Below are 22,029 nucleotides of genomic sequence, written 5' to 3'. Positions count from 1 at the left end.
CACTAGTACACGGGCAGAAGAAAAAAAAAGGAAATCATATACGTAACACAGATTAATAGAGAACTAAGGATGTTCTGGGTCAGATCCTCAGTTGGTGAATATCACCATACCTTCTTTGATCTCAACTCAACTATGGCAGTTTACATCAGCTCAAGATCTGGCCTTTGCCATTAGAATCGTATGCCTACACTTGTTGTAAAATACAGGAAAGGTGAAGGTCCATAATGGATTATGGTATGTTTCTGTATCTGTAGGGACTTTCAGCATGGTAAAAATGGTAGAAGAGATCCTGCAGCAGAGAAGAACAGAGAAGGGGGGGAGAGAGACTTATGCAATGTAGGTGGCATAAGAAAAAACAGGAAAAGAAGGGAAAGAGGGAGCAGCAGATAGCCCAGACATGGAGGTGGGGGAGGGCAAGAAAGAAGAAACCAAACAAACAGAAGAAATAGAGGTGCGGCAAGTAAAAGAGCCTGGAAGTTGTGGGGGGGGAAGAAAATTCAGAAAAAAAAGAGGGAGAAGAGTCAGAGTCAGAACTGGAGAGCAGCTTCCCACCATCAACTCCCCTGAGCTCCACCTTGGAGTGGAGAGCAGGAGGCAGGAAATGGTGGGAAGGCCAAAAAGTGGAAAGCTTCCTGAGTGCAAAAGCAATCAATCAGCTTGCTGATGTAGCTGGCATGGAAGGGGGGGGGGGGGGTGGAGTCCACTACAATGAGCAGCAGTACTGATGAACCTTAAAAGGACAGACACACTCAGTTAAAGCAAGCACAAAAGCATTGATAATAGCATTGATTAGTGTCAGGAGTCTTCTTAACAAAGAAAAGATGGCAAAAGATTGAATCACTTTTAAAACAGATAAGGGCAGACATAATCTGCCTACAAGACTGTGATATATTGGGGGAGATGGAGTATAAACACTTTGATTAAAGGTGGAAATAGGGACTGTCTTGGTGGTCAGGGACAAATGCTAACAAAGCAGCAGGTGTAGCAGTACTTTTCAACAATCCAGAGTTGAAAGTGAAGCATGTGGAAGATATTGTCAATGACAAACTACAGTGAATGATACTGCCAGCCAGGGGAACAAAATTAGCTATTTTATATATCCAAGGGATGATGAGGTCGAATGGTTATAAACTACTGCAAGACCATTTCAGGCTGGACATAAGGAAGAATTTCTTTACTGTCCAAGCCCCCAAGGTCTGGAACAGCCTGCCATCGGAGGTGATTCAAGCACCTACATTGAACGCCTTCAAGAGTAAATTGGATGCTTATCTTGCTGGGATCCTATGACCCCAGCTGACTTCCTGTCCTTTGGGTGGGGGGCTGAACTCGATGATCTTCCGAGGTCCCTTCCAGCCCTAATGTCTATGAAATCTATGAAATCTATGAAATGTAGATGCACCACCAGAGTGGGAGGGGAGGAAGGCTCTGCTCAGAAGACTAGCAGTATATGCAGTTGGAAGGAGACTGCAGATAATAGTGGGGGATTTCAATTGTATAACAGAAGCAGGTGACAAAACAGGGGAAGATTAGACAATTCATCCAGATTAACATGAATAATAAATGCAGAGTCACTAACAGACACGTGGGCAGGGAAAAAAGCCTTCACTAGAGCAGACCCCGGTGGAAAGAAGCAATCAAGAACTGATTTTGTGTTTATATACAAAGAAATAAAGATATGGGGGGAAAAAGAAACCTTAAGCATGACATTTATTGATAGCCAGATACTGAAGGCAGCAATTAGCCTGGATCACAGCCCCATAATAGGAAAGGAAGTGTGGAAGTTAAATGTACAACTGTTACAAGAAACTACAGGCCAGTCACCCAGGAAACTACAGGCCAGTCAGTCTTACCTTGATCCTGGGCAAGCTGTTCGAGAAAATTATTCTGGAACGCATCCAGGAGGGGCCAGCAGGGAACTGCATGCTCAGGGGCAACCAGCACAGGTTCATCAGCGGCAGGTCCTGTCAGACCAACCTGGTGGCCTTTTACGACCAGGTCACTAAATCATTGGATGCAGGGGTGGCAGTGGATATAGTTTTCCTAGACTTCAGGAAGGCTTTTGACACTGTCTCTCACCCCATTCTCATTAGGAAGCTGGGGGACTGTGGCGTAGACACCCATACAGTCCAATGGGTCGCCAACTGGTTAGAGAGTCGCACCCAGAGGGTGGTAGTGGATGGGTCCTTCTCGACCTGGAAGGACGTGGGAAGTGGGGTCCCACAGGGCTCGGTCCTTGGGCCCGCCCTGTTCAACATCTTCATCAGTGATTTGGATGAGGGGGTGCAAAGCACCCTGTTCAAGTTTGCTGATGACACTAAGATGTGGGGGGAAGTGGGCACAATTGAGGGGAGCAACAGGCTACAGTTGGACCTAGATAGGTTACAAGGATGGGCGGAGGAGAATAGGATGGGGTTTAACACAGACAAGTGTAAGGTGATGCACCTGGGGAGGAACAATCGGCACCACACATACAGGCTGGGGAACTCCCCTCTTGTCAGCACGGAGGTGGAAAAGGATCTGGGAGTCATTATTGACTCCAAGATGAACATGAGTCGGCAATGTGGGGAGGCGGCTAGGAAGGCCAACTGCACCTTGTCGTGCATCCACAGATGCATCTCGAGCAGGTCCAAGGAGGTGATCCTCCCCCTCTATGCGGCACTGGTCAGGCCGCAGCTGGAGTACTGCGTCCAGTTCTGGGCGCCGCACTTTAAGAGGGATGTGGACAGCATCGAGAGGGTCCAGAGGAGGGCCACTCGTATGATCAAGGGACAGCAGGGTAGGTCCTATGAGGAAAGGTTGCGGGACCTGAACCTGTTCAGCCTTCAAAAGAGAAGGCTGAGGGGGGATCTTGTGGCCTGTTATAAACTGGTTGGGGGGATCAGCAGGCGCTGGGGGAGTCCCTGTTCCCCCAAGCGCCGCAAGGAGTGACCAGGAACAATGGTCACAAGCTGGCGGAGGGGAGGTTTAAGTTGGACATCAGGAGGCGCTACTTCACGGTCAGGGCGGCTAGGGTCTGGAACCAGCTTCCAAGTGAGGTGGTGCAGGCTCCCACCCTGGGGGGTTTTAAGAGGAGGTTGGATGACCACCTTACTGGGGTCGTTTGACCCCAGTACTCTTTCCTGCCATGGCAGGGGGTCGGACTAGATGATCTGCTCAGGTCCCTTCCGACCCTAGAAACTATGAAACTATGAAGATGCAGAGGTGTGTCCAGCATATATAAAACAATAGGAGGGGTGGAAAACATTGAAGAAATTTTAAGAGTACAAAAAAATGGTGGATGATGGTGCTGAAGAGGACACTAAAGAAACTAAAGACACTAAAACTAAAGAACTTTTAGAGCTGCAAGGAAAGACATATAGGAGCTGCTAAAGGAAGGTGCAGAAAGAAGACAGGTATGAGAGGAATTGGAAGAGACAAAGCAGGAGCTGAAAAATGGCTTAACAATAAGACAAAAGAGAAAACATTTTTAGCACAAGCACCATGGGTGGAAGAAAACAAAGAATGATCCCGATTCTTTTCAGCCAGAGTGAAGATGGTGAAAAGAGATCTAAAAGTAGTACAGACAGAAGTTGGGGCTTGAGCAGAAATGTAGGAGGAGGTGCTGGAAATAAAAAGGAGAGTCTATGAAGAACTATAGCAGAAGAAGGAAATAAACAGAAAGAAAATGTAGAATTTTCTGTAAGAGACCGAAGAAAAAGTAGAGGAAGAGGAGATACAGAAGATAGTAGAAAAGATAAGTTTAAAGGAAGTGGAGGAGTGCTTAAAACCTTGAAAAAGAGGAAAATTTCCAGGAGTAGATGGCCTACCCATGGAATTGTACAAAAAAGTCTGGCCATGGGTAGGGACAGATATAGTAGAGGTTTTCAAAGAAATAGAGGAAAAGGGAGAAGCAGGAAGGACTTTACAAGTGGAACAGCAATTTCATTATTCAAGAAAGGGGAGACAAAGCTTCTGAAGAACTGGGGACTGATTACCCTGCTAAATACAGATTACAACTTGTTAGCAAAGACAGTGGCTTTGAGAATACAGAAGAACCTGAAAAAAGTAATACATGAAGAGCAAACCTGTGCAGTCCCAGGCAGGAGGAATTCTGAGTCGATTAGGCTGATAAGGGATACACTGACACACATTCAGGAAAGGAAATCAAATATGGCAGTAGCAAATTTGGATTTGGAGAAAGCATATGATAGAGTGATTTTATATTTGAAGTGTTAACAAAAATGGGCTTCTCAGACAAACTGATAGGATGAGTAAGACTGCTATATAGAGAGGCAGAAAGCCAATTGCTAATAAATGGACATCTGAGCAGAACCTTTAAAATCCAAACGGGGTAAGACAAGGGTGGCCACTGTGACCAATATTGTTCCCATGTGCAACAGAGCCACTGGTGCAAAGAATAAAGAAAGATAGAGTCATAAGTGGGGTAATAATACTGGGAAGGGCAGAGGGATTGTGTACAGTCTATATAGATGACATCAATGTAGTGGTTAGAGAAAAATTATCAAATCAAAGGATACTGAAACATACAACGGAGTATGGTGAAGTGACAAGATAAACAAAACAAAAACACTATAATGGGAGTGGGAAACTGGAGGGACCTAAAGAAGCTTGGAATACAAGTAGTAGAGGAAGAAGTCAGTTTTAGGGAATCCCAATCAAGGTAGAAGGGAAAGGAAATAAAGTGTGGGAAAAGGTGACAGTAAGGGTATGACAAGTATTATGGGTGCGCACAGGAAGGACACTGTTCTTTGCTGGAAAAGTGGTAGCAGTTAAGGAACTGTTACTGCTGATCTTTTTGTACATCTGAACTGTGTTTCCCCCATCATGGCTGTAGTTAGCGAAAGTACAAAGGGAAATGTGTATGTTCTTTTGGAAAGTGAAAAGAAAAAGGCTAGCTGGAATGGAACTGCAAGAGCAAGAGAGTTGGGAGGAGAGAGGAAGCTGGACATAGGGTGGTTCATTTACACAAACTGAGTAAGTGCAGTGTAAACTAGCAGTGAAATGGGAAGGGAAAGTCATATGCTTTAGCCAATTTTTGGCAGGTATGTTCTTAAGATGGGGAATATATGGGGGCTCTTGGAAGAAGCCATGGGTGTTGCAACATGCTGTTCATTACATAAGAATGGCAAGTTTTATAAGGATGTACAAAATAGGAGAGGTGGCACTGGAGGTCCTGAAAGATTGCAAGTGGCTGACAAAAAAAGGTAAGAGAGAGAGAGAGAGACAGGATGGCATCAGTGTGGTACCTTACAGAAGGACAAGTGAAAAAGGTGTGGAAGAAGGTGGCTGATGAATGACATGAAGGAGAACATGCTGATCTAGTGTGGCTGATCATAACAAAATATCTTGTTGGTGAGGGAGATACAACATAAATGGAACTTAGCAAGAACAGTAAAGTGTCCAAGGGAAAGGTGCAGAGATGAAGAAATGGTGGCACATGTTTTGGGAGTATACATATGCAAAGGTTGTGTGGGAAAGTGTACATCATTTGTTGAAAGTGTTACAAAAATAAGTCAGTCCTTAACACAAGAGATGGTGTTGTATGGGCTCATACCAAAGGGACCTGAGGAAACAATATTAAGAGTAGTGTTAGCAAGTGTTACAACCAGTATATGGAAAGTAAGAAGCCTCTGGGTTTTTAAGAGGTTGGCTTTCACTGAAAGAATGCCTGAAGCTGAGGAATGCATGAACTAAAATACTACATTGATCAGGACAAGGAAGAGATTGGAGAAGAGGAGGTGGAGAAGAAGTGAAAAGCACTAGACACACTTGTTTCACTGAACCAGCAGAGAGGACTGATGAGAGGGGGTGGAGAGGTTCAGGTGGTTACTGAAGTAATAGGGTTTTTGTTGTTTTTTTTAAAGGAGGTTAATTAATATTCCTGGGGTTCTGCACCAGTTTAAATTCAGCACAATTAGAAGACAACTCCATCTGGTCACCATCTATTTTGCATTCAATGACATGAATGAAAACAGACTAAAGGTTTAGACCAATTTCTAGTGGATGTATCTACAATATAACATGTTTTTTCACACTGAGGAGGGGAAATTTGATGTGGAAGGTCTCTCTATTAGAATTGGTCTCTGAAAAACAGCATATGGGACACTGTGGGAAGCTTGCATTACACACCATTGGCTGTCCATAAATACAGGATTGCATTCTTCAGGGCTGTCATTCTGGCACTTTTCATGAGCACTAAAATTCACTGAAGTGAAAAAGAGACTAGAAAGTACCTTAAGTCAAATTAAACATCTCCAGTTCCATCAAGAAAGGCAAGCAGTAAGTGTAGGCAGTCCTATTATACTGTCTTCAGAGAACAAAAATTAAAGGGGGTTTTATTGTTCTTTTATGGTACTTATTTATAGGTAGACCTACACTCCTGGAGACAATAAAGCCCAGATTTGTCTGTTTATGGAAAAAACAAACAGCCTTATATTTCATAATATCTTTTCCTTTGAAAAATAAAGATTGTTCAAAAAAATGAATATGCCTATATCTTTAAAACAAGAAACAATTTATTTTTCATAGTAGCTATTTTTATATGCAGGAAGTTAGGCACTTCTTATTGCACACTACTATACATATCCTATTGCATATATTGCGACCACAGGAAAGAAACAAGATAGACCTACTTTCTAAGGGTTTACTCCAAAATAAAACCAGGGGACCTTTAAATGATCTATCCACTCAGACTTCAAAAAAATTGGAACTCAACTTCTATATAATATGAATTAACTGACAACAGCAATAATATCTTCAAAGTAAAAAATGTAATCTTACAAGTATTTGTTTGCTCATGATAAAGTGTTATAATCTGAGATCTATATTAATATTCAGTTACCTAGAAGACTTTTTAATGATGGATGCATCTAATGAAGGACCTTCATAAAGAACAAGAGATAGTGATATTTGTTTTTGTTTAATTTAATCTTCTGTTGAAATCTCCAACAAAAAAGACATACACCAAATTTATCTTCACCTGTGTAATGCTGTTAGTATTCTATACAGATTTGTGCATTCTGTCTCCTCATTGCTGCTATGGCCACTCACATTCCTCCACAAGATACTTGTAACTTTCGATTCAGGGCTATGGCAAATGAATATAACACAAGAATTTTACAGTTCAAGGAAGCTTTTTATCAAACTGCTTATTCGTGTATTAGTCGTAAGATTTGTTACTGATCAATGGAGTTTCTTACCTATCTAGCTTTAGTACTACAGTAGCTACTAAAAATCAGTTTGAAGGTTTTCCCAGAACCAAATCTAGGGTATCATTTTCAAAATATACTGTCTTTCAAAATCTTTTCCTATTTAAATTGGGAAGAACTTACATAACTTGAAAATTTATGTGAAATATGCACAGTCCTACAACCCTGAGGTGAAGTTGTGGGCTATGGGAGGGATTATGTTTGGGTGCGAAATACTTCTGAGTGGGCTCCTCAGCTAAGTTTGGGAGTGTATCATTCCAAAACTGTGCAAATCATTATACCAGAGGGAAAACTGAGAGAGTTCCACCATTTACCAGGAACACAGAAAACTTCTTCTTGTCTTTGGTGTTTCAGAGCTTCCGGAACATTTTGTATGTGCACAGACATAACATTTTGGATATTTCTAAGGGTAACAGGTTTGGAAACATTTTTAAAATGTTCCATTTCAGGCAATAGAGAGACAGACAGTCCTTGTTGCGCCCCCTGCCTGAAGCACTTCAAAATAACTGCAGTTGCATATGGCAGCATGCTCTCTGGCTAGGGGAGAAACGGGATTGCAGTGACTTGTGCCTCTGCTCTCACCTTCCCCCATAGAGTAGGGGGAGTGGAGGGAATTGCCAGTGCTGCTCTGCAGCCCTTTCTCCTGGGGCTGCACTTCTCTACTACCATGGGGATGCAGTGTGGTGAACAGAGCCCATGGCAGTGAGTGTTTTCCTGACCTTCTGCCTCTGCTCTCCTGCTGGAACCAGGAGACTGGACACCCTGTGCCACCCTGCCAGAACCAAGAGACCAGAAGCCGACAGGCAGGCAGGGGCGGGGAGCTAGAGAGCCACAATCCTGGCTTCAGTGGGAGGAGGCACAGGCGATCTCCCAGTGTCAGGGGGGAGGAGTGCAGGGGGTCACCAATTCTGGCAACAAGGGAAGGAAAGAAAGAGGGACCAGGAGGCTTCTGGGAGGACAGAGGTGAAGCAGTAGGAGAGATCCCACTGACAGTTTGGGGAGGAGTGGCAGAAGGGCACTGTGGGATTCTGGAGGACTCAGGAATCTCCTGTAAGCATACAGACATATAAAGAAACAAAGCACTTTGAAATAGTATCACATTCTAACAAGTAATATTTTGGAGCACTGCAGCCATTTTTTGCAGTGCTTCAAAGAGTATGTACATCTGTATAGCTCTCCCTTTGAAGGGCTTCAAAGGATGTACTTTAACATTTGTACATCTGTACATACCTTTAAAATGCAACATCTGTACATACCTTTACAATGTTTATGTACTGCTTTGGGGCTAATCAGAATAAGTTTAATTTTTGCACAAAGTCCAGACATCTCAGCAGAGCAAATATTTAAGTGTACAGTGTTTGATAAGACCTTCCATGACTGTTTCCAAAGTTACAAGACTGTTCAAATGAGTGCAGGAAAAGGCAAGCTATTCCTTTGGGGTCTCAACATTTGAGGCAAAATCTCTGAATAAATCCTGAATCTAGCATCACTATAATCTTCCAAAAAACAAAGCAACCAGTTGTTCTATTCGTCACTGATGGCCAACACTTGATTGAACAGATGGGAAATACTAAAAGCCAGTGGGGTTCCTTGTAGGGATTTATTATTTTGTGAAAACTGGAAATAATTAACTAATGCTGAAAACAAATGGACCCTAAAAAGTAAAGCTGCTCTACCACACTATCCATGATTATTTTATTAAAACATTTCACAAAAGTTAATAGCATAAAGCAAAGAAGGAAAGAACTTAAATACCATAAGAATTTATCCCAAACAGGATCCAGGGCATTGAAAAATGCTGGATTGAAAGAGAGACCCTCATCTTTTACAAAGAAAACTCTTTTAGAAAGAAAGAAGTATTGATAAAGCACTGCTACAAGGTTATAAATCATAAACATGACTCATTTAATTAATTTCAAAATATTATGATATGGAGCATTCTACTTCCTCTCACATTTAAGTGCAGTAACCCAAAAGCAGACAACTATTACAAACACTTACCTGTGTAAATTTATTATTAGAGAACCCATGTAGAATTTATAATAACTAGAAGTTAACTGATCCCCCATGCCCCAACATTTTAAAGAATTCTCTGCCTATTTTGTTCATTTGTGTGCATCTATGCACATGCACACATAGACATATAGTCCATTTATTATATATAATATAATTATTTGTATTATGCCAAATGCTCATTCAGTGAGATAGAGAAAGGAATGCAAAAAATCTTAGAAATTGATTTCTAATCTTTCATAAAATAATATGTAGGAATTATAAAGGATTTTCACAATGCCTATAGACATTTTTAAGGCTACATCAATGTAGCACAGCTTTGAATTCCTAATGTTAGTGGGTAATTTAAGCAGTAGAAACAAAGAAAGTGATGGTAAAATATGATTAATTTATAACTATCACATATTCTGTCTTAAACATCCAATTCTACCAACACAATGAATATTCCATTTAAATATTTCTATTACTTACTCCAGTCTACCATGAATCACGTACACTGAAAGGTGCAAAATATTACTACAAATCTAACTTCTGTTTACAAAATGTTCATGTTGCCCTGGCACATTGTTTGACAATGCTGACTTCTCCCAAATTTAAGCAAATGTAAATCTGTCTTTCTTTCTATTATGGCAAGAATCTGTCTCTCTGTTATAGCAGCATCAAAAGACAGTAACAAGCCACTGTATTAAATTAATTATTAGTCAATAGTTTTCCTTTAAAAAAATAGGCTGAAGTAACTACCTTCTCTCTGGATTGTACAATCAAATAACAAACATAAAAGAGGGACCACGTTGTAAGCTGGCACAAACTTATACCATTGCCCACTGACTAAATTCCATGTTGGAATGTTTATTTTAATACATTTTAATACAGAAGCAAATATGATAATACTTTTTATTTTCACTGTTAGTATTTTGAGCACATCAGAATCTCAGAGGTAATCACAAAAGATTTGCTTCATAAGAACAGAAAACAGACACATACAATGTCAGCTACTGCTCTTACAAATCTTTGGCCTAGAAGTAGTATGAAGTACACAGGAATTCAGATCAAATATATGCAATATTTGTAAAATTATCAACTTACTTTGTAGCCTCCGTGTGGGGCTCTCCCCATGTAGCTGTCTGCGTGGCAAATATGGTGAGGGGTGTGGAAGTGGCAATGAAGAGACATCATGCGTCTGAAGTTTGTACCAGTGAGGTTCATCATCTAGCAATGCTGTCTCTAACTCAATAAGAATCTACAAAGGAACATGCAAAAGCATTATACAGTAGAAGTGTATTTTAAAATAGTCATTTCCATATGTTATTCTATTCATTATCTTACTGTGAAAATACAGATTTTGGAAATAAAACAAAAATTATGTACTTACCGGCCACGTCTACATGAGACACTGACTATGCAGTTGCCCAATACTACTGTGTAGTAGTGTTGCATGGCAACAACCATGACACAGAATTACCGCTCAGTAGTATTAGGCTACTGAGTAGTAGCATCATGAAAAAGGCGTTCGTCAGTGTTACTGTGCAGTAACTTGTTTATACAAATACTAAATGACTACGCAGTAATGACTGTGCAGTCAGAGTCTCATGTAGACACAGCCACTCAACCATACCTCTTATGGGCACAAACCACTTCCATCAAACCGTGACTCTGAATCAGCTAAAACTACTTAGGGTGAGATCCAACAAAGCACTTGGGCAACCAGCTCCAGGAGTGGAAATCACAAACCTGTATTATGGACCTACGTTTCCTATGTAGGAAATGAGGAGAGTCAAGTGACTAGGAAGAGGATTAAGAAAAGGAACTAGCCAATAGGAAATGCTGAAGAGATGGATGTGTCTGAAGTCCTCCTGGATTTTGGTGACTACCTGTTTAGGAACTTATGTGAAACTGGGATTCATAGTCAAATACCCCTCTAAGGCACCTGGGTTGTCCCTTTGAGTACAGGGGATTGGCTTACTCTTCTCCATGAGACACAGATGGAGGTAGAGGTGGAGATGATGCCAGTGTCCCTTGTCTATGTAACAGTTTAATGATTTAGAGCTCCCACCCAGGAGTTGGGAGACTGGCTCTAGACCCTCTTCAGTCTAAAGAGTTTCAAATATACACCTCTCACCTCCCAAGAGAGAGCCCTCAGCTGGGGTAGGGCACTCTCCACTCCTTAGGCTGAAGTTGGTCACTTCTTAGAAAGGAATGCAGAAGACATGGGGTGAGCAAGTAAGCAGTATAACTCTGTAGCTCAGTGATGAGGACACTCAGCTTGGGAGTGGATGGAATTCTGGGTTTGGTCGCTGTGTCCGGAACTGTTTAGGCATTAGGCTTGGGTTATCCCCTAACCACTAGATTGTTATGTAAAAAAACAGTAGTCACATCACTACCAGCTCCTTTCTTTGTCATCCTCTTCATCCTTCTCCTACATTTTTAATGGAAGTCGCTGTGGCTCTTATGCTCTATACTGAGCTTAATGCTCTTGCAAAATGTTAGATGTACTTAGAAGATGCTTACCAAATCAGATCCCTCAGGGTAGTCACTTAAGTCACCTAAGGTGGCAGCAGTTCTGGGCATATGCAGTTACATAACTTTAGGTGCTGAATTGTTCTGGTGAACTTAAAAGGCCTAAGTTATACTTTGGAGACTTTCATCATTTTTAGATTGCCTCTCATAGTTTTATAGTTTCATAGTTTCTAGGGTCGGAAGGGACCTGAGCAGATCATCTAGTCCGACCCCCTGCCATGGCAGGAAAGAGTACTGGGGTCAAACGACCCCAGTAAGGTGGTCATCCAACCTCCTCTTAAAAACCCCTAGGGTGGGAGCCTGCACCACCTCACTTGGAAGCTGGTTCCAGACTCTAGCCGCCCTGACCGTGAAGTAGCGCCTCCTGATGTCCAACTTAAACCTTCCCTCCGCCAGCTTGTGACCGTTGTTCCTGGTCACTCCTTGCGGCGCTCGGGGGAACAGGGACTCCCCCAGCGCCTGCTGATCCCCCCTAACCAGTTTATAACAGGCCACAAGATCAACACCAATCTGATCACCTTAATGACACGTAACAATGGCTAAGTATCTTAATAACAATTAAATAGCAATCTTACTCAACTCTCTTCTATAAAATTGTACCAGGGACAAATATAGAATCTTAAGAATAATCATCAAAGAAAATGAATTATTGAAGATATATGCATTCTAATATTTCTGAAGACAGAACAATTACAGAGTTAATCTGGTATCAGCATCACATGGTAAATGTCAGTTTGTTAGAGTTACCATTACACAATAAACTAAATATATATATGTCAGCTTTTAATGTTTTCATTTTTTAAATCAAATTTGAGAAAAGGACCTGCGGGTTACACTGGACAAAAGCTGAATATGAGCCAGCAGTGTGCCTTTGTTGCCAAGAAAGCTAACAGCATCCTGGGCTGCATTGGTAGGTATGTTTCCAGTAGGTCAGGGGAAGTGATTCTTCCCCTCTATTCAGCACTGGTGAGGCCATATCTGGAGTACTGTGTTCAGTTTTGGGCCCTGCAACTACAAAAAAGGATGTGGAGAGCATTCAGAGGAGGGTAACAAAATAGTGAGGGAGCTGGGGGACATGACTTATGAAGAAAGACTGAGGGAATTGGGCTTATTTAGTCTAGAAAAGAAGAGACTGAGAGGGGACTTAATAGCAGCCTTCAACTTCCTGAAGGGGGGTTGAAGACTGTTCTCAGTGGTGGCAGATGACAGAACAAGGCACAGTGGTCTCAATTTTCAGCAAGGGAAGTTTAGATTAGATATTAGGAAGAATTTTCTCACTAGGAGGGTAGTAAAACACCAGAACAGGTTACCCAGAAAAGTGGTGGACTCATCCTTGGAGGTTTTCAAGACCTGACTAGACAAAGCTTTGGCTGGGATGGTCTAGTTGGAGATGGTTCAGCTTTGAGCAGGAGATTGGACTAGATGACCTCCTGAGGTCCCTTCCAAACCTAACTTTCTATGATTCTATGATTTTATTCAGAAGAGCCAGACAAATCACCATCCATCCATGTGCTACTGGCATTTTGCTCACTGATTATGAAGAGTCAAAACAGTTTCAAATACCTCTCCTAAAAATTCACTTTCTTCCTCCCGAACTCGGGCTTGGTCCCAAAGTGTAATCTCCAACATTCGTTCTCGAAATTCTCTCCGATGAACTGGAGAATAAATGAATGTTTGATTCCATTTGGGTTCCAAAGTTTTCTTTACTGTTTTTGTTCTTCTTTTGTTTTTATCACTGCAAAGGACAATTAAAATTAAAGACTTGCAAAAGCCCTTACATTGTTCTAAGTGTTTTATAGCAGGTTGGATCTCTTATACTAGGACTAATTTGAAATACTGACAAAAACCCTCCACCCCCTTACCCCCCCCATCCCCAAAAACCCAGTGAGGCAATTATGCTAAACTAAAACTGTAGGATTTGTACGGGGGTAAGTCACTGTTTTGTCAGCCATGACTAGAGCTCATCAAATCTCTGAATTTTTATTTCATAAAAAATGCTGGCATTTTGAAATTTGGTTCTGTTCCAATTCAGGCTAAAAGCAAATATTTAGAAATTTCCAGCAAAATATAAATGTTGATTAAGTTTGTTCTGAAAACATCAGTCATGGCATATTCAAAGTGCTCCCTAGGACCCCATCAGTCTTGTTAATTTCACTCAATTTCAGCCATGACTTGCATTACCTGCAGTTCCCAGAAAGCCTTGTTTCCAGACTCCTCAATCACCAGGCTCCCCAAGCTGTCCAAATCTCAGGGTGCCTGCTCCCCATGCTATGAAGTTAGCCAGCCTGGCAAGCCAGAGGACCAGTAATCCAGAAATCCTGGAATCTAAAGCCTCATTGCAGCCCACATGTTAGAACTCCCCTGGAACAGTCTGCATGATTAGGCTGCCCCACAGATGCATACCCTGGAAGCCAGTCTCAGGAATTTCAGGGAATGACAAGGAGTCTGGAAGCCTTGAAAGCCCCAGTTAGAGGTGGCGTTCCCAAATTACTGAGGTTCCCAGGTGGACAGTGGCCACATCTACACAAGATGCTGACTGCGTAGTAGCTCATTATTACTGTGCAGTAGCATCACATGGCAGGAAGCATGATGTGCTGCTACTGCACAGTAGTAACAGGCTACTATGCAGTCAGCATCACGAACAAGTAATTCAGGGACGCTACTGTGCAGTAACTCTGGTTACTGTGAAGTAACTTAGTACTTGTGTATGGAAATACTTAATTGACTGCACAGTAATAACTGTGCAGTCAGCATCTTGTGTAAATGCAGCCAATGAGCAGCAGTGCCACAGGACAATGGACCCTGAAATTTAGAGTCCACAGCCTCTGCACAGGGTGCACACAGGGCTGCCATGCTGCCCTACATCCTGAAGCCCAGGAGCCTGTGCAAGCCTCCAGGTGAGCTGGTTCCATGGGAAGCTTGCCTATGACTTGAGAAAAGTTTGTTGAACTCATTGTTTCTATGAAACACGTCTGTCTAGGTGAATCAGCTTTTTCTGACAATATCACATTCCAGCAGAGACTTTACAACCAGTTCTGCACACGATAATGAGTGTGTCGTGAACTGTCAAACTTCTTAAATTTAAAGGTTTTGCATTGTGTACTGCTGTACTGATTCATAGTTTAAAAGTAGTATAATGAGATGCTGGCATATTTGTAAATGCTCTTAACTTTAACATACTACCTATATTGATAACAATTGAAGTATTTGTGGGCTTCTGCTAGCTACAAGTTGAAGGAACATTTTAACTAGAAAGTTGCATTTTATCCAGATTCTACTTATTCATTCAATCATTCATTCAAGCATTCATTCATTCATAAATACAATTTATGTGCTGGATTATTAAAACAAATAACTTAAATATTTATTTTAACACTAAGGATTTCTGTGGCCTAGAGAACTAAAACAAGTTAAATTGGACAAGTTTTTTCCAGTGAAATTTATTTAGTCAGTAAGCATCCTTTTCTCACCTAATTAAATGCTTCAGTTATTTAATTGTACTTTACTTCTAGCATATTACTTTTTCTTATACAAGAGATTTATTTTTCTCCACTAGGCTTTTGCTTCTGATAAAAGAAAAAGCACTTTAGCTGTCAGAAGAAAACTAACTCAATAACATAAGCTGCTAGGGTTTTTATGTGTATGAAAGGAAATGTGAGGAATAATTAAGGGGAAAATTCTATATTCTTTGCATAAAAGGAAAAAGGATGACTTGAATTTTTATTTTAAAACAATATAAAATAAAATATTTAACTTTTTCAATTCATAGACATTCTATATTATTTTCTTTTATTAATAAAGTGCTATTTATCTAATTTCATAACATTCTAGCTTATGGTGTAGGGACTTTGTGCAGGGATCTGACTGCATGACAGGGGCTTCAATCTGTTTTTTGTACAGGAGTAGGAGAACCCAGGGACTCTGAAGAAATGTTCAGTCAGGAATTTCATGAGCATAAACCCATGAAATTTGCTGTCCACTCCACAGAAATAGCCTGTTCATAACAATAACAATCTTTACAAATAAAAGGTCCTCATGCAATTCAGGTAAAACTACCTTTTCTCTGTCATCCAAATACATTTACAGAAAGTGTGTAAAGAAATGTCTATGTAAAACATTCCTTTTTGTTACATAACATGTTTAATTATGAAATGCCAATCTTTAAAACTAATCAAGAAGGTATGCATAACAAATAGCAGATAGCAAACTTTTATCAACCTTGAATGCCTTCTGATTAGCTAAATTCATTCTAACTCAAAAGTCCCTTGACCCTACCTTCTGTCTGGAAGAAAGTAAATTTTAACATAAGGATTCCTTGGCCTCCCATCTTCCCTTGAAGGAAGATCCTTTGCTCCCAATATTGTGACTATCAACTGGTGACCAACCTTGTCGTACCACAGCTTTATCTGAAAAGAGAGAATATTCATTAGTCAACTAATTTCTTCAACTATGTAACACATTATTCCTAAAGATCAATTTTACTGAAAGTTGATGATTTTATGGATTAATATAATAAAGATCATCTATGCTGCTCTATTTTATAAATTAAAATGAGGCAGAAAATGAAAGGATATACTGTAATAACTTCAGTGTGCATCAAAAGTAATTGCACTAAAAATCTAAATATATTATTTCACTTTCTTTGCCTTCCAAATGGTGAATTGCTCAGGAGAATGTTCCTTTTGTAGTCATGTCTACTACTGTATAGTATTCATATGTGTTCGTTAAACATTCTACCAATTTTAGGAATTCTGTTAACAATAAATGAACAGGACTGTGAACATTATCAGTCTGCTCACAAGACATTCAGAAGAGCCATGGAGGCGTATGTCAGATTCAGAAAAGCCTTCCCCAACCAAGTGGCATTTTCACCTAACACAACCTTACACGAATTATAATAAATCAAAGAGGAACAAGTTATGTTACTCATCTATATACATTCTTTTAGAATTAATGAATTTCAGAATCAGATTAGCTGATACAGCACCCTTAACTATAGGGATACTCCAGTTATCCCTACAGAAGTTTATAACATGTTGCTATTTATACATTCCAGCTAAAGCATGATGCTTTCAATTATATAGTGTTCAAATAGAGGTCTTTACATTAGAGTATAGCACTATGGAACAAATAGTGCCACTATGTTAAGATTAATCATTAAAAATAATTATTTAATAATAAGATTGTGTGATGTCATTACTATGACGTCATTACTTGTAAGCTGAAAAAACAGCCAATTTCTAAAAGGAAATCCACTCTAGACAGAAGTGAGAAAATTGCTTTTAGGTGAGGTGACTGTTATTCCCTGAATTCGTGAGACCCAGGGAAGATAGTATTCAGACCTACCACTGCATACCCACTCAGTCATAGGTATGTTCCAACTGTGGTAAATGCCTTGATTTGAAAGGTGCTACTGCTATTGATTCCAGCTCAAAGTCTGCATAGGCTAAACAGATGAGGTCCTTAGTGCCCATCTTTAGCTGCCCCTTCCCATAAAGAAGCTTTGGGTACTCCCAATTACCCAAGCAATGGGTAAAGGTCCTGCTTTACTACACCATTCCCAGATACAGAGCTCTGTGGGTAGGGACAGTTCCAAAATCACCCTCCTACATGGAAGGTATTGTACTGGTAACTATGATGCTCTCACCACCAAAGGCTAAACAGAGTGCAAAATGATCACGGACTAGAGCTACAAGCGGGTATAATCCAAGAAGTTCCCTAACACTAAATGCACAAGGCTCTGTAGGAAAAAGTGCTTTTCTCTCACCATCCAAATAGTGCTTTACTGGTTTCTGAGAAAGCACATCCAGAATCATTTGTGTCTACAACAGTTGTGTCTACAACAGTTGTGTCTACAACAGTGTCAATATTAACCAGCCTGATGCAATATTTTGAGACAAAATACTTATTCCAACTATTGCTGAAACTATTGTGGTGCTCTTTTCATACTTCCAGCATGACCCTCTATTTGATATCATAGTAATGTGTGTGTGTGTATAGAGAGAGAGAGAGATAAACATATATAGATATATAGGATATAACCAGATATATATATATATTATATATACATGAAAAGAACATCAGAATAGTTTATATATATATATGTGTATATATATGTGTATATATATACACTCTCTCTCTCTCTCTCTCTCTCTCTCTCTCTAAAGTTAACATATATTTACATATACATGCATTGTGCATACATACAGATCTTAGGCAGGGCTGGTATAACAATACAGTATTAGCACTGAGGGTTCCTAAAACTTTCCATTTTAAGGTTGTTTTCAGTTGATTATAAATTTGCAATATTTTACCTATTTTGCCTAAAAAATTCTGTGCCATGTATCTGAATCATGCTGAAATATTTTCAGGAAATTTCACTCAAAATGGTGCACTTATTTCTGAGAATGAGGCAAAGGAGACATACGATATTTTGACCATGTTAAAAATCAGGCAACTTTTTCTATGAGTTACTTTAGTATGCCCACATTTTGGAGCAGGGACTTGAAACTTGTTCCTGATATGTACTTTCTACTCTTCCCCTGAAAACCTGCCCAAATTTGGGCAAGCTATAAACCCCTGAAAAGGTTTTGGTTTTCAAATGCTCAGAAAAGTATTCTTAGAACTTCTCTTCTAACAGTTCTGAAAGTTCTGTATACACTGGGCATGCTCTAGCCCCAGGCTAAATAGGATATTCCTTGATATTTCAAGCCTGTGTTTCTGTGGACCAATCCCAGCACTGGAACTGTGAGCTGGGAGCCTGTCTCTCCTTTTTTTCTCAATGTTCAGCCCCCTTTTTGCTTGGTTCAAGCACTGTGAAGAAAGAAAATAGCTGGCCTGAGTGCAAAAGGAAGAACGGGGACTATAACAGTGGACTGGGACAAATAACCAGCTGTAGATATAGGAGTGAATTAAACTGGAGGCTGGTGGGGCTGAAAGAGGGTGAGGCTGGGCAAACAGAGTGATACTGGGAGACCATGAAAGAAAGAGATTATCAGGCAGCATGGACATTGAGACAGGCAGGGTCTGGCAGGACAAAGAGACTAGGACTAGAGACCAGTGGGGCAGAGAAATAGAGAAGATATCTGATGAGAAATAAGAATGACAAAGGAGAAGTGGAATGAGCTGGGAAAAGGGACAGAGACCAGGAGCTTGATTGCGAAACAATTTTGGACAAAGAATCAGGAAGAGGGTCTGGGACTGGAAACAAGGTGGGGTGGCAGTTGACAACTGGAAGACACATAGGGTAGGGAGCAAAACAGATTAAAAGTAAAGCCTGGCTGGAAAAGGAAACTGGAGACAAGAAGCCAGAGAACTGAAAGCAACTGGCAATGATGAGAGTGAAGAGGGTGAAGAAGAGGGAAGAGTGGAGCACGTGGGAGTGGCAGAAAGGTCACACCTGGAAAGATGGAAGAAAGCCCACTGCAACATGCTTACTTCCAGCACCTCAAATGAAGCCAAAAGTTCCAGAAGCTCAGTATTTTTCTTCTCTTAGCAATTATCTGAAAGCTGCTGACAACGTGCCCCCAACTCCATGTAGTGCACATAGAGCATAACAATATTGTACTATTAGCACTTGCTCTAATAGATCAAGTGAGAGAAATCTGTGTGGTACCTTTAACAGTTACAGCCTTGTTGATGACCCTTGTTGGTGTCAATATAATGTCACATGATAAATTTTGTTTTTTTCCACAGTTAAAAATATGTTTAAAAACAGAAGGTTACAAAGTAAAGTTAGGAAATGCCAGAAGTAAAGTTGTTTTTGCTGCCTTAATTCTGTCTGCCTTGTGCATGTGCATTATGATATAGCCTGAACACAATTACATGTTATTTTTCCTTAAAACCCCTGCCCCTGTCAATGTGCAGGAAGAGAAAGGGTAGTGTCATGGTCAATGCAGCAGAGTGCTGCAGGAAACTGGATTCTATCCCTGACTGTTCCACAAAGTTTCTTTGTGATGCTAAATATGCTACTTAAAATTTTCAAAAGGTATTCACTGATTGTGTGGTCTCCATTTTCTAGATGCCTGACCTGAGATACTGTAGTTTAATTTGCCAAAGTGCTGATTACATCAAGGTTAATGCAAATAACTTTGAAAAACCAAGTTGTAGATGTCCTCAAATTGGGCAATCCAAACTAGTGTATTTTTTTTACTTTAAACTCTCTAGGTGCATCTACATGTGCTATTAATTCAAAGTAGGTTTACTGCACAGTATAAATACTGCTCAGTAAGCCTACCTGGGAACATGTCTACGTGTGCTCCCTCCTGGGAGCAGATTTACTCCCAATGGGAGCAACCCAGTGCAGGACTGCTTCTGCTCTGTTCTGCCCCCCTGCAGCAGCCAGGGAGAGCTCCAGGCTCCCCCCCTCACCACCGGTCCTAGCCCAGGGGGTGGCATGGAGTGGTTGCAGTGAGCACAGACCCAGGAGAACTCTGCTGGCTGCAGCGGCAGCTGTCTCCTGGCCCCATGCACATTGGGAGGGAACCTGATATGCTTGGGGCCATAAGAGAACTGCCCCTGCAGCAGGCAGAGCTCTCCTGCCTCCATGCTCATCTGGACACACAGCTGCCCACAACCCTCTGCCAGGTTTGTCTGCCAAGCAGGGGATTGCTGGGAGCTCTCCTGAGTGTGGGGCAGCTGCAGGCAAGCCTCCTGTTAGGGGGAGAGAGGGGGATGGGGCTCACTGGCAGCTGCCCTGCTTGGCACGAAGCCACCTGTTGGGGGGGGGGACTGGGAATCCAACCCTCACCTGTCTGCCACAGCAGCTAGCTCCATGTGGACAGCACACAATCTAATTATTAAATAATTATTTTTAATGCTTAATCTTGACATAGTGGCATCATGTGGAGTGAACTGCTCTGAAGAGTGTGCAGGGGCTGAGAATTCAGTCCTCGCTTGTCCCCAGAGCAGCCAGCTTCATGCAGCGCACAGCTGGCTGCTGCAGGGGACAGGAAAGGGCTGGATTCCCAGCCCCTGCTCACTCCCCGGAGCAACCAGCTCCACTCAAGGAGCTGGGACGGGGGGCAGAGAACTCCCCAGTCCTGGTGGTGATCTACTCTCAGTTCCCGGGGGGAGCCTGGGAGCTGAGAAGTGCCAGGAGCAGGGACAGAGAGCTCCCTGTACCCTATGGCCTCCTGCTGGTTAGGCTGACCAGGATCAGGTTTGTTCCTGGCCAATGTCTACAAGTGTGTTAGTGCACAGCACCTACTGCGCAGTTAGTTTACTACCTGTATTTATAGGTAGTAGCTAACTGCACAGTAGACTAATTCATGGCACAGTAAATGTGAGCATGGGTAGATGGTGACACTTTACTGCACAACTAATCTACTGCATAGTAAAGTGGCTTGTGTAAACACATCCTCTGAGTCCTGGTTTACCATCTGTAAATTTGAAATAAAATCTCCTCACTTCACAGGAGTGTTGAGAAGAGAATATGCTTAATGTTTATGAAATACTTGGATATTAAAATAAGTCCCATAGGAAGGCCTATGAGAAAATTAAAAATCTTTTCTTCACAGCTCATTTTGAATCGAGTGCAATAAACAAGGCTTAGGGCCACATAGTGAACAATCAGAAGGCAAAAAAATAATTGAGGTGCTATTCATTAAATGATCACCATCCATCCTGTGCACTGGATGGGACAGGCATCCTCTAGAAAAAAGAGGTATGTTATCCTGTAATTGAATGCTGTATCCTAATATATACATTTAAAGGAGTTGAGGTTGTACATATAACAGGACGCGTTGGGAAACTTGGTCGTCACACCAGATGACAAAGCTAACATGTTTAACGATTTCTTTGCCTCCGTCTTCCTAAGTAGGGACCAGAACAGCAACCTCCCAGCCGGGCCCCCTTCGGGCCCCGAGGGAGGCACACCTGGGCCAAGGGTTAGTGAGGGCTTAGTAAGGGAGCTTCTGGAGGGGCTGGACGTATTCAAGTCAGCCGGTCCAGATGATCTCCACCCTAGAGTTCTAAAGGAACTGGCCAAGGTCATTGCAGGTCCCCTGGCACGGCTTTACGAGCACTTGTGGTGCACTGGAGAGGTGCCAGAGGACTGGAAGAGGGCCAATGTGGTTCCAATCTTCAAAAAAGGGAGGAAGGAGGACCCGGGAAACTATAGGCCAGTTAGTCTTACCTCGATCCTAGGCAAGCTGTTCGAGAAAATAATTCTGGCACACATCCAGGAGGGGCCAGCAGGGGACTGCATGCTTAGGGGCAATCAGCACGGGTTCATCAGTGGCAGGTCCTGTCAGACCAACCTGGTGGCTTTTTATGATCAGATCACCAGATC

The 22,029-nt window shown here is 41.5% G+C and overlaps 1 protein-coding gene across 1 annotated transcript in view; it reads right to left on the bottom strand.

Annotated features, from left to right (window-relative positions):
* The window catches only part of RIMS2 (regulating synaptic membrane exocytosis 2), a 1,108,253-nt gene that overhangs the window by 515,642 nt on the left and 570,582 nt on the right, over positions 1-22,029 (bottom strand). The window contains exons 12-14 of the mRNA XM_019528053.1: positions 16,014-16,144; positions 13,302-13,473; positions 10,308-10,461 (exon numbers count right to left, since the gene is read on the bottom strand). Of these exons, the coding sequence (XP_019383598.1) occupies positions 10,308-10,461; positions 13,302-13,473; positions 16,014-16,144 (457 nt within the window). The remainder of the gene's footprint in view (positions 1-10,307; positions 10,462-13,301; positions 13,474-16,013; positions 16,145-22,029) is intronic.

Source organism: Gavialis gangeticus, unplaced genomic scaffold, assembly GCF_001723915.1.
Source record: "Gavialis gangeticus isolate Ggan-Ray unplaced genomic scaffold, GavGan_comp1, whole genome shotgun sequence".
Taxonomy (NCBI): Eukaryota; Metazoa; Chordata; order Crocodylia; family Gavialidae; genus Gavialis; species Gavialis gangeticus.
Note: the sequence above shows the minus strand (reverse complement) of the source record. Positions and strands in the feature narration are given on the sequence as shown.